The sequence below is a fragment of the Zonotrichia albicollis genome, chromosome 8 (assembly GCF_047830755.1).
Source record: "Zonotrichia albicollis isolate bZonAlb1 chromosome 8, bZonAlb1.hap1, whole genome shotgun sequence".
Taxonomy (NCBI): domain Eukaryota; kingdom Metazoa; phylum Chordata; class Aves; order Passeriformes; family Passerellidae; genus Zonotrichia; species Zonotrichia albicollis.
The window spans coordinates 21,466,567-21,480,058 of NC_133826.1; the positions used below are offsets into that span (position 1 = coordinate 21,466,567).

At 41.8% G+C, this 13,492-nt stretch overlaps 1 protein-coding gene across 1 annotated transcript; it reads left to right on the top strand.

Annotated features, from left to right (window-relative positions):
* The first annotated feature begins 8,184 nt into the window (after positions 1–8,184).
* Positions 8,185–12,988, top strand: ZNF281 (zinc finger protein 281). Its single transcript, XM_005487081.4, has one exon. The coding sequence runs from the start codon at positions 8,185–8,187 to the stop codon at positions 10,801–10,803; it is 2,619 nt and encodes an 872-aa protein (XP_005487138.3). The 3' UTR covers positions 10,804–12,988.
* Positions 12,989–13,492: the final 504 nt, after the last annotated feature.

A 13,492-nucleotide genomic window follows, 5' to 3' on the forward strand; every position in this document is an offset into this window, starting at 1 on the left:
CTCGGCTTTCACAATCGTGGAAGTGGCAGGGCTGGCTCATGAAAGAACTCAAATTGTAAACTGCACATGTTTGCTGTGCAACAAAGTGAAATGTAAGTATGACCCTTGGAAACTATTTTCACATGAACGTTTTTAGGCTTAGAATAAATTTCTAAGTTTCTTGCTCAAAGCAATCTACTGTACATTTGACATGTGGATCTTTGGAAGCATCTGACTTTTTCCTTTTTTATCTGGATTATCATCCTTTTAAGAATATAAAAACCTAATATTTGTAACTTTTTTCATATTATCATGAAAACCAGGGCCGATCTGGCAAGCAAGGATTAAAAGACAGAAAACAGGCAGCAGTAAAAAACCCCAAACTTGCAAGTCTGTTTCTGAGTAGTTGCTCATTTGGGTAAGTAAATTTCAGATCCACACCAAGACATCAATATTTTCAACATAATCGACATAATTTTGAAAATACCTATGTATTATTATGGGACTATCAACTATTTCCCAGATCTGCAACAGCAGTCAGATTCCAACTCATTGAGACATTAATTTTGAAGTCAGTGCACCTTGGATGTTTGAAGACCTTTGCAAATGTGGACCTAAGCGACAACATGTTGCAAATTGGTTTTGTGCTCATTTGTGTGTGTTGATTTATTTTGGGTGGAGCAGACCAAGAGCACAGATTAATTTTTTTGTATGAAATATAATCCACTTCCCTGTGTGTTCCCAGTTCAGTAAGGGACTTGGAGAAAGTTTTATACAATGAGAAATTGGGGGTTAGTGACAAGAGAAAGTAATCTCTTGAGTGGATAAGTACAAGGAATGGATGCAGTTGGAAGAAGTTATAAGCCTGTAAAAGCAGGTGGAATGAAACTTGCAGTTCTTTCCCTACAGCCAATATTCTAAGAACAAAAATGTAGAGAAAGACATGTTTTGTACAGCAGTGGAATCATGCAAAGGCATAGCAAGATCAAGGTCTGGGTACACTGGTTGTTTTCAGACCACTATGTGTGTGAATAACAGAGTAGTGAAAAAAAGAACTGAAGGTCTCCTCTCTGTGACTGGTGCTGTTTAGGTTTTCGATGTGTATGGTGATGGTGTGATTATGGTAATGAATTTTCTCAGAAAAAAACCCAACTGGCTTCATGTCTTGCCTTTTTCTTGCTCTGAAAATATATCTGGATTTGTAAAGTAAAACTGGGAAAAGAAGAAACAGAAGCAGGAAACCCTTTCATAGTGTGATACATTTCCTTTAAAACTCCTGAATCCTGTAGCCCTGACTGTAATGCTTATAGACTTATTGCAAAAGTCAAGAGTTCTTCTTTAAGGACAGGAAGAAAATGGATCCTGCTCACCTCAAAAAGCAGATTAACACAGGCTTGTCTAGGGACTCCAACAGGATCTTGGTAAGGGTAAAAGGTAAAAAATCTGTTGGATGACACATTTATGTCAGAAATTTGTTATACCTGGATTATGAAAGCTTATCCTGATACTTAAATATCCTATTTTGCTTATGCAGAGAGGTGGACAGCTGACATCTTTAAGTCCATTCCAACTTTTTTTTTTTTTTAACACGGGTATTTCCTATCATTCTAAACATACCTTTGTGCAGAGAGGTTATTGCTAGCTTTATCTAAAATAAACTTTAGGGCAGGCTAACATTTGGAATGCTAATCTACTAAGGCTGTGGAGAACGAGTTATTCTTTTGATATCCTAGATCCCAGTTATTCTACTGGCACTTATATAGAATTTCATCTAATATTTTCTATATGGCTCTGTAAAAACTGTTTTTGTACTTCACTCCTTGCAGAGATTCTCAGTGTGGAATCCAGAGCTACACTCAACCTGTCCATTTCCACTTCACCTGACAGTAACAGAAATATCTCTCTAATGTGGCTCAGAACTAGAGATGAACTGTCGGGTTCTCGATGCAACCGAGGCACAGCCCAATTTATCTCTGAGGCCAAAGCCACGGCTCTGCTCAGGCTAAGTTACTGATTTGCTCCAGGACCTTTGCTATGACAGTTTATTACTGCCAAATCTCTGTGGATCTGGTAATTAGCATTACAAAATTTCCGTTGATTTTGGTTTTTTCTGTTTTGCTTCTAGTTTTTATAGGCAGAAAATCCAACTCAGTCACATGCTTAGCTCCTGTTTGCAAAGCCTGCAAGGACCAATTGAGTGCTAACAACAAGAGCTGAAATAGTTGCCTGTGGGACAGTGACTTTGAAATTTCACAGCAGTGCTGTTTCTAACTTCAGACTTCCCAAATGTTGAAGAAAAGATTTCAAACTACTTCAACTGTGGTAGAAAAATCCCATAATTTTGGAATTTGACATTCTTTGCATTAAAACTGATGCTGTATGACAAGTTTCCTGAGGCTTACAGTTTCTAGCACAGGTCTAGATTTAAAACAAAGAGTAAATTCTTAATCTCTCCTTGCTGAGACAATTTTTATTTTTTTAGGATTACAGAAAGACTGATTGTGTGAGTAACACAAATTCTGTTTGCAGGCTGCAGTTTCTGTTGCTGCAGTAACGTTATTTTTTAATTTATGAAAAAAAGCAGTATTAGTCCAGTATAGCTGCATATGATCTATCTTTATCTCTTCCATAAATCAGAAAATTTCTTGCAATCCAAAAATTTACAGTGCTGGAGGTTTTTAATGCTTTTAAGTATTGAATTGTTTTTATTAGGTGTTCATTTTTTTCGAATATGTTCCGTTGATTTTTATTCTTCTACAGCTCTTCTCTCTAGCCTTTACACATATATTTTGCTAATATATTTTTATTTAATTGATCTTTTGAGGTATTACAATTAGGATTTTAGTAGCTGTGATTCCTTAATGATCCTTTTCAGCTGTCAAACAAATCAGAGACTAAAGGCTTAAACAGAAGGATGAAATAATTCCACATTCTCAAGAATGTGTATATTGAAAAAATGCTGAAATTTAAAATATTGAAAGTATCAGTGTACAGTCTCAACACACCAAAAAATGATTGCAATTTATTGTCTAATCTTGAATGAAGTATGTCCATACAAAGAAATGTCAAATAGTAACAGAAGGAGAGGCAAGCATTAAAATCATGGAAAGAAACTTCTGATAAAAACGACTGCCATGCAAATTTCTGTTGCCCTAAAGCAGAATGAACTTGTGATAAGAGTGTCAGCTTTCAGTAGTACCACCCAAACTGGAACAGATCCTGACAAACTTGCTAGAGATTAGAACTGTCCATAGACTGATTTATTCAAGATAGCAAGGACAATTCAGGCAAGAGCTGCCAAATTTCAAAGCTGAGCAATCCATTCCTGCCCTGCCCAGAGTGACAGTCAGAGATGTAATTAAGCAGGGCTTTTCTCAGCAGAAAGGCAGAATTCAAACTCTGCTGAAGGTTTTTGACTTCTTAGTCTACCAAGAACACATCCTACTTTGGCATGAGACCTGAAAAATGGCAGGTGTGCTTGCATGTTCTCTTTTGTCCAACATGGCCAGATTTTCTGTCTAGAATCCTTTTCCTTTTCAAGGCATAGATGGTTTATTCTAGATGTGGATGGATTTGTTACTGAGCACAATGGGCTACAACCCCTCTGGGGGCTCACGTGTGCTATCAAACACAAAAAATACAAATGTGCTTTACTTCCTGAAGGAATTTTACTTTATTGATCCCAACAGGTATCATAAACATTTCTGGATAAAATTACTGCCTTGGTCACAACACTGTTTAATTCCCAGAAGTCAAAGAATATCTGACCAGCCTGAGCAACTGAGGCAGCTGCTCACAGAACCACACTGCTGCTGACACCAGGGCTCACTGAAAAAACAGAGCAGCTCTTTTTGCAACTAATGAGCTAAAGAAACCAAACTATCAATTATGTAAGACCACATTATTAACATTTCAAACCACCTGAGGCTCTGCACCTCTTTATTTTCACCACAGATGGACCACACAACTATCCTGTACAGGTAATTGCTGATGACAGCATTGTGTGGAAAATGACCCCTCATTACCAGCTGTGGGTGCCAAGTCCTCGTAACACATTGCAGGCAACAAATAAAATCCTTGTTGAGCTGATTCTATTAGAATAATTTGATGTTGGAGGACACCCCCACTCTGAGATAAAGCAAGACAAAAAGCTCCCAGAAGTCTACAAGAATTAAGATAAGAAAGTCCACAGCATTTCGTATTTCTAACAGTTAAATATTCAAAGGAGTTATCAAGCTAAAGAAAAGCAAAAACTTGGCATGCCAATTTAAGCTCTAGAATCTTTAATGATTTGTTTCAAGTTTTCTGTAAGATTAGTGAATATCCAAACTTGAGTAGTTAACTACTTTGTTTTTCTGGGATGATATGAGATTCACAGACTTCAGAAGAGACCCAGAAGCAATTATCACATTATTTTTGCATACCTAGGTTAAAAGAGCATTCTAATCTTGAAAGTCTAGAATGTATATTTTTTTAAACTTTTTTTTACTCTTTATATCAGAGCAACCAGTACTGCATGGCAAGAGTTTTAGCTCATGAAAGTACCTGAATAACAAACAGCATGTGGTTTTACTCTCTCTTCTGGGATCAGCCTGAGAAAGATGATTTTTTTTTCTTTCATTTGTTGCCTCCCTCTCTATGACAGCTACCCATAGCAGCCTCTTGCCTTGGATGGAAATCCCTAACATCCTGGGAACTTGAAATGAAAGTCGGAGGAAATAATGGCATAGACTTTGTACCCCCTCCTTTTTTAATGTAGATTTCAGATGATTCTGTGTCAGGAGACTCAGAATGGCCCACTGACCCTATATTTAGAGAGATAACTGAGATTTTATTCCACAAATAGTTTGCCTGTGAGTAAATCACTTATGTGAGTTGCCAAGCTTCAGGATTGTGGCAGTTCTGTTTGTAAATGAGCACCATGAAATAATTGTGATATATATTGTAGGAAAGCACACTCAAACCCACAGCTGCCTCTTTTTGAATCTATTCTTACTTATTGTTGAGTTTGTTGATGTAACCTGAAAAATATCTGAGAGGAAGTGTTGGATTTCAGCTTCTTTGAAAAACTAAACAAAAGAAATTAAGCAGAAGTTCTCTCTCCCAAGGGTTTATGCTAGCATTGGGTAATCCATGGAATGATTACATATCAATGGTACTTCTTACTCCTCTCTGCTTAATAAGATAGTGATTTTGCTGATGAGCAACTCCAGAATTAATCCAAATGTCTTCAAGTAATTTGCATGTGGGATTGAAAAGTTGCAATTTGTTTGCTATTCAAATGCAGTTTCTTACCAGAAAATATTTTTGGTTTAAAATCAAGATTTTTTTCCCTGACAAATTCAAATTCCCAATTTTAAGTACTAATATTACAAGGTAGGGTAATTTTACAAATAAGTTTATAGGTTATAAACCCACAGTGAATCTGAATTACAGAAGCATTTTCATAGCAAACTATGTATGTTTTGCATTTATTTCCATTTTTTATTCTATTCTTCACAGTAATTTGAGTATGTTTTTCAGGATTCTGCCTGCAGATTGCAAGAATCAGTACCAAGCTGCACTATTAACTCAGATCCTGGACACACACCCTTCAACAAGGTGAATATGTTCAGGAGAACTCATTGAAGTATTTTGTTTGGTTTTTAGCTTGTTTAGTCTAATAAGAGGCCAATGTGAAACAAGCCCTTAAAATTACTTTGGTGATTCATGTATGTTATCTGCTTGGGTTATTTTTTTTTCTGTCCTTGTACATTTCTTATTTTCTTCCTATTTAAGTTTCTAAAATAATTAAGTGTATGCATTTGTCAATACTTAAGTGGGAGTATATCTTTAATGTAGAATTTGGTAGTGTATGTTTTCTTACTTTCAGTTTTACAGAAAGAAGTATCAGAAGTAGAGATTGTTCACTCCTCAGTTTGCCTTAGCATCTTCCTATTGTCACTTTCTGAAATAAATTTGTTTTGTTGGTCGAAAGACCATTCAAATATAAAATTAAATTTTCTAATTAATGTTATGGATCTTTTGGTGCTAAGTTTTTCATTTTCAAACAGTTGAATATCACTGTATAGTTGATGCACTCCCGTGTTATCAAATAAATGCTCAAGGTACAGCTTATAATGTTGAAAAATAGAAAAATAAATTGACCTTGATGAAGTGTGTCTTCTTTTGTCTGTTCCCAGGAAAGTTTATTTCAGGTATTTCTACTGCTGAAATGATTAGAGTTAACAGCTTTTTCCCTCCATTTTATTTTACAGGGTCTCTTCATCTTCCTGATATATGGGGTGTACAACACAGAGGTAAGTCTGCTTGGAGTATCTCAAGGCTGACAGAGTGAATGAGAGAAATGACAGGTTTCTTATCTTGATAACTGAGGGACAAAGTTGGCTTTCCATACGAGTGTCCTACTGCCCTTCATGCTTGGACTGGCTTATATGCATCCCAGCTTACCATTAAACACAGACACCCTGAATAAAGGGACAGACTCATTTCTCACAGGCACTGACTAATATTTTACTGCTGCTTTAAGTTTTTTGAATTCCTGATCTGTCTTTTAATACTTAGCTAAACCTGACAGTCCTAAACTGTTGTAATCCAATGTACATTTTGAAATTAACTGTTAGTTTACATGCTATAAAATATTTAAATTATAAAAAGACCTAGTTTTATTTAACAAAATTTTGAAGTACAGAAATGGCATAAAATTGCACTTTTTTGCATCAATCAGATATGTTTAAAATTTTAAGATCTGACCCGAGCCTTTGTACCAGTCAGGGTTATGAAAAGTACTTGCTATTATAGGGTTATATAGTACTTGCTATATTATACTATAGGCTCACCTCTCATAAAGGAAAATATCTGACAGATAAAGCCTACAAATTTTAAGGAATCTATCCACCTTGCTCTGTTACTTCCATTACATCAATAATAAAAGTTAGTATTAATATACTTAATTCCAAATTTTTAAGCTAAGGTACCCCTCTAATGCTTGCATTTTAAAATCTTACAGAAAGACAAAAATCTTTTGAAGTAAGCACTCAGAAATTAAGCAGAATTCAATTTATATTTTATTATCCTTCAAGGAGGGCATGGACTATTAGAAAAATAGTGGAAAAGGTCTCCCGATTAACCGAGGTAAGTCACTATTTCAAAATAACAATTTTATCTCATTTCTAGTATAAGGACGAATTATTTCCGTTCATGCAGCTCAAGCAATGAGCATCGCTAGAACGGGTTGTGCTGTGCCAGTGGGCCCAAGAGCGCCGGGGAGCTGAGCCCCGGTGTGTCGCAGCCCGCGGGGGCCAGGGCTGCACTCCGCGCTCCCCGGTGGCGGCTGTGGGAGGCTGGCACGGCAGCCCCGCTGGGCAGCGTGTGCATGGCAGGGAGCGTGGGAGCGGCGTGAGCCCTGTGTGCCCGATGGACACATCGCAGTGAACACCGCAGCGCTTCAGCGAGCGGGGCGGCTTCGAGATCTCGGTGGCGTTACGTGCGTCTCATGGCACTGCTCTGGGGTCAAACATCGACACCCTCGAGCCTTTGTTAAAAATCTCAATTTTAGCCTTTCTGTATCTGCCGCTTCTCCACCCGCGTCACGAGAGCCGCAGCCGCTGCCCGCCTTGGGGCTTGGCACAGCCAGGGACCGGCCCTGCCGCGCGTTACGGGGCAGCACCTGCGCTCCGCTCCCAGGCTGCGTCCGTCCCGCCGCGGGCAGGCGGCGCTGCCAGGTCCCGTTATCCGGGCCGTGCCGGGGGCGGAGGCCGTGCCCGGCTCTGCCCGCAGAGATCCCGCGGCTGCCGGAGCGCGTCCCGGCGGTGCCGCTCGGGCCGGCCCGGCCCGGCCCCGCGCTGGGCAGCGCCCACCCCGCGCCCCCCGCGCCGCGCCTGCGCGCCCGCGGCCCGTGCGGCCGAGGCTCCCAGCGTGCCGCGCGGCGCGCATGTGCGGCGGGGCGGGCGCTGCTAATTCCATTGTGGAGCGGACGCGGCGATATTTGTAACTGGCGGCGGCGGCGGGAGCCGTAAGTGCAGCCGGGCCGGGGCCGCCGCGGGCGCGGGGCGGGAGGCGGCGATGCGCCCGGGCGGCGGCTGCCGGGCCGCCGAGGGAGCCGCCCGCTGAGCCGGCGCGGTCCGGCCGGCTGGCGGGCGGGCGGGCGGCGGGTCCCGCAGCCCCTCTGGGCCGCGCCTCCTCTCCGGCCCGCCTTCCCGGGGGATGAAACTCGGCAGCGGCTTCCTCGGCGGCGGCAAGAGGGCGGCGGCCATGGAGCCGACGTTCCCCCCCGGCATGGTGATGTTCAACCACCGCCTGCCCCCGGTCACCAGCTTCGCCCGGGCGGCCGCGCCCCCCGCGGCGGCCCAGCACCCCCCGCAGTGCGTGTTACCTCCGGCCGCCGCCGCCGCTTCCTCCACGGCGGCGGGCGAGCCCCCGGCGCCTCCGCCCCCGCAGGACGTGACTTTCAAGAAGGAGCCGGCGGGGGCTTTCCCCTCCGCGCCCTCCTCGCAGAGGAGCCCCTGGGGCTTCCTGCAGTCCCTGGTGAGCATCAAGCAAGAGAAGCCCAGCGAGCAGGAGGAGGAGCAGCAGTCGCAGCACCATCACCACTACGGGGGGCTTTTTGGGGGAGCGGCCGAGGAGAGACCCCCGGGCCTGGGCAGCGGCGAAGGAACCGGCCAGAGCGTGATCCAGGACCTCAGCCTTCTTCACCATCTGCACCAGCATCCCCACCGAGACCTGCTGCTGACCGGCAGAGGCGAGGGCGCTCCAGGGAGCGCGGGTGAGCCAAAGCACGACGCCCAGGTCAAGAAGGCAAAGAGGCCAAAGCCAGAAACTCAGGGAATCAAAGCCAAGCGGAAGCCGAGCACTTCATCCAAACCCCCCCTGGTGGGAGATGGGGAAGGTGCCGTCGCGTCCCCCAACCAGAAACCTCACGTCTGCGAACACTGCAGTGCTGCCTTCAGGAGCTCCTATCACTTGCGCAGGCACGTGCTCATCCACACCGGGGAGAGGCCTTTCCAGTGCAGCCAGTGCAGCATGGGCTTCATCCAGAAGTACTTGCTGCAGAGACACGAGAAGATCCACAGTAGGGAGAAGCCTTTTGGGTGTGACCAGTGTAGTATGAAGTTCATCCAGAAGTACCACATGGAAAGACACAAGAGGACGCATAGTGGAGAAAAGCCATACAAATGTGACACTTGTCAGCAGTATTTTTCAAGGACTGATAGACTGTTAAAGCACAGAAGAACATGTGGTGAAGCCATAGGTAAAGCAGGTGCCGGAATGGAGCCTGGATCATCAAACAGCATGGGTAGCTTGGCTGCATTGTCTCAGGGAAATACAAGTTCCTCAAGGAGAAAAAGTAAAACAAAAAATACGTCCACTGAAAACAAAGGAAGCAAGTGTAGCAGCAAAATCGCTGAATCTCAAGTTACAAGTAATGTGGCCATGCCAAGTTATGCAGTTGATATTCCAATTGTGTCTTCCAGTGGTGGTCTAGTTGGCACAGGCGTAGAAGAACTTCAGAAGAAGGTGCCAAAATTGGTGTTGAAAAAAGCGAGCAGAAAACAAGGAGACAAAAATTACCTTAATTTTGTATCACCACTGCCAGATATTTTGGGGCAAAAACCACTGTCTGGGAAACAGAGTGGCTCTCTAGGCCTAGTAGCCAATACTGGTGTAGAATCCATTGGCCTTCTCCAAAGTACAGGTGGTAAACCGGGTCAGATAAGTAGCAATTATGATGATGCCATGCAGTTTTCAAAGAAAAGAAGATACTTACAAACTGCAAGCAGTAACAGTGCCTTTTCACTCAATGTCGGACACATGACTTCCCAGCAGTCCGTCATCCAGTCTCCAGGTGTTAGCGTTATGGATAACGAAGCTCCTTTATCTCTTATTGATTCAACATCTTTAAATAATGAAATCAAGTCTTGCCATGACAAGTCTGGTATTCCTGATGAAGTCTTACAGAGCCTTTTGGACCAGTACTCTCACAAATCAGAAGGCCAGAAAGAAGATCCTTTCAGTATAACTGAACAGCGTGTGGACTTGCACACCTCAGGAGAACATTCAGACATGGTTCAGGAAGAAAACTTGAGCCCTAACTCTCAAACAGTTTCAAATGATAAGGCAAGCATGTTGCAAGAATACTCAAAATACCTCCAACAAGCCTTTGAAAGAACAACCAACAGCACTGGTTTTGCTTTTGGACCCAGTTTCCAGTTTGTTAGCTTGTCTTCAACTCTCCATAACCACACTCTGTTTCCAGACAAACAGATATACACTACATCTCCCCTTGAGTGTGGCTTCAGCCAATCCGTTACCTCAGTATTGCCAGCTGCGTTGCCAAAACCTCCATTTGGGATGTTGCTTGGCTCTCAGCCAGGTTTTTACTTGTCTGCTTTGGAGGCTTCGCATCAACAGTTGACTCCTTCTCAAGAGCTGGATGATCTCATCGATCCGCAGAAGAACTTGGAGACTTCGTCGAACTACCAGTCAACATCTCAGAAACTGACTGGCCAGAAGGAACAGAAAAACTTAGAATCCTCAACGAGCTTTCCGATCCCGTCTCAGGAGTTAGCCAGCCAGATAGATCCTCAGAAGGACATAGAGCCTAGAGCAACCTACCAGATCGAGAACTTTGCACAAGCGTTTGGTTCTCAGTTCAAGTCGGGCAGCAGGGTGCCAATGACTTTTATCACTAACTCTAATGGAGAAGTGGACCATAGAGTAAGGACTTCAGTGTCAGATTTCTCAGGGTATACAAATATGATGTCTGATGTAAGTGAGCCATGTAGTACACGAGTAAAAACCCCAACCAGCCAGAGTTACAGGTAAGGTCCTGACTGTGACCAGGCTGTGGGGTCTTCCTAATGTAATTTGTTTTACTTTGACAACACTGCCATTGGAATGTTTCTACACGGTCCTTTTAAGAATAATGTAACATGCCCTTTCAATGCAACTTTTCATATTTAGTTTATTTTGTTAGTGTGATTTTTTTTAGCTCTGTTTATTATGGTTTTTAATCAAAAAATCAATAGTTTTAAAATAGCATTTTTGTTCAAGTGACAATGTTTAGCAATCAAATTTACATTATGTAGATTGTCAGGGAATAGCCCAAGATTTTAAGATGCAAAAAATTAACTTTGTTCCTAGGACTAAAGTTTATTCTAATTGCTTTACTCTCAGGAAAGTGTAATGAAGCATGGGAATTCTATGCACCGCAAGTGTATTGGAACTTCCAATTTACAGATGATGACAAATATATCTCAGCTTTTTAAGGAAGGGATCTTTGACATTTCAAATTGCTGTCTCTTATGTCAGCTGATCTGAAAGAATTTTGCTACCTAAATCTTGTTGTTTTAAAGTACTCCTGTTCTTCCAGGTGATGCTCATTCCAGGCAGGTGGAGCAAATATTCTTGGGTCTGCACGATGAGCCCAGCACGGTAGCTTTAATTGAACAGTAATGTCCCCAGAACTTCTGTGTAAGACTGTAATTCCGTAAAGAGATTCTGTTGACACAAACCGTGAGAGCAAAATGTGTGCAGCTGGTTCATGTCATTAGAACCCCAACTTGAAACTGCAGTCCTAATCCAGATAGGGTTTTGGGATGCATTATTTGTTACACACGGTTCAAAAAAGTCCATCTCCTGCTCTTCCCCTTCTCACATTCTTTTAGTGTAAAGGGTTCCCTCTATTTTATTGTGTTCCTGGTTCCTCTGGACTTGATCTTGGTTGTCTACCTGCCCCCCCACCCACCTCCCCTTCCCTATCCCCTTTTTTTTTCCCTTTTCCCCTACTCTCTCTCATCCCAAACTAATAGCTAGCATTTAAAAAAATTTACATTCCAGAAAGTGCATATCTTATGATGTGCTTTCTGATGTCTTATGACATCAGGTGATGAACAATGAACGCCCACCTGTTTTAGAACGACGTTGAGGTTTCCATGTACCATAAGAAATAATCGACTCCCAGTTGTACATAGTGAGGCCCCTATCCTGCATCAGGATCAGCTACCACAGACCCCGTGCCCAGCAGTGTCCCGGTGGTGTCACTGGAGCTCTTTATGGAGAGAGGGGCTTGCAGCAGTTCATCATGGCAGGCTTTTAGGGCCTAAGGCTGCAATTCCATCAAAGGATTCTGGTGATGGCATCAACTACAAAAGTAGAACTTGAGTGGCTTGTTAATATCAACAGAACTTTTCTTTGGAATTATTGCCTTACTTTATGTATATTTTGTGGTACATTATTTATTATATGTGAATCCTGATTAATGCCTGTGGAGCCATGGAAACCTGCTAGAAATACTGGTGGCCATTCAAAGCTGCTGAAACGCAGTGGCACTGCTCTAAACCACTTTTTGCAAATGAATTTTTTGATTAGTTTTTTAATGTAATTTTTGGTGATGTTTATGATGATGGTTTTTTATGTACTCTTGGTGATGTTTCAGTCTTATGTACTTTTCTGTTGTCAGGAAGGTACCAGTGGTTGTTTGCAGTCTTATTGTGTAATCAGCCTATTACAGGCTTCCATGTATAATAAAGTTATTAACATTGTGCAAGTGTAAAACACTTCTGTTATGAAAGTGGTGTATTATTAAAGGAATTGTTACAAAAATCCTGGGTAATTTCTCCTGTTGTCCCTCACCACTATGAATAGAAACCTGAGCCCATTCGTGATCTCTTTTGCTAGTAAACTTTCCCCCCCCCTCACTAACCTAGAGTTTTTTTTCATAGAATCTGTAACTCCATTAACTTTTTATTTATACTTGAATCTGTATTTCATGCTATTTCAGTTTAAATAATCAAACAACAACAGTTCTTTAAACACACAACCCAGCCTGTTATCAGGGATGGAATAGTCCGTAACCACTGTGTTGGCTTTTTTAGTACCTCCTTTTCTTTTGTTTTACAGAGGTTATAATTTACATTCTTTATATTGTGTGTAGTAGAATTTGCATATGTATTGTTCTGGCTGTTTGCTTTAACTTAATAAAACCCATTATTCACAAAATCATAAAGGCATCACTTCTATTATCCATCATGCTCTTGATAACTTAGTAAGGAAACATTTGGAGATTAAATTTTGAGAAGGAATAATATTACTTACTGGAAGGTTTTCAGTTTGTTTTCTTCAGTTTCCTTTTGAGTCAAATAATCAAAATGTGCTACAGGGATCTAATTCATACCTTTAGCTTAGCAAAACTTAACAAATTTCCTGAAGTTAAATGTTTATACAGCCTCATCTTTTTAAATCTTTGATTTTAGTTAAAGATGTCTAAATTGCATATTGTTAACTGCAAAGACTTTTTATAATTGCTGGAAGTTCAGACTATACTATACATTAACTTAATTCAAGGTAAAGATTGTAGAAAATTCTGTATCTGCTTTTTGCAGGTATTATTTGGTTGTCATTTCCCCCTCACCCTTCTGTTAATTCCTGCATTATAATGAAAGTTGTGTAAAAGTAGTACTATAGCAAAATACTTGAAAGCATTTTAGGTAATCTTAAGGTACGTTGTGGATTT

Excerpts from the sequence above, each read along its gene's own strand:
- ZNF281 (XM_005487081.4), top strand. The coding sequence starts at position 8,185 with ATGAAACTCGGCAGCGGCTTCCTCGGCGGCGGCAAGAGGGCGGCGGCC.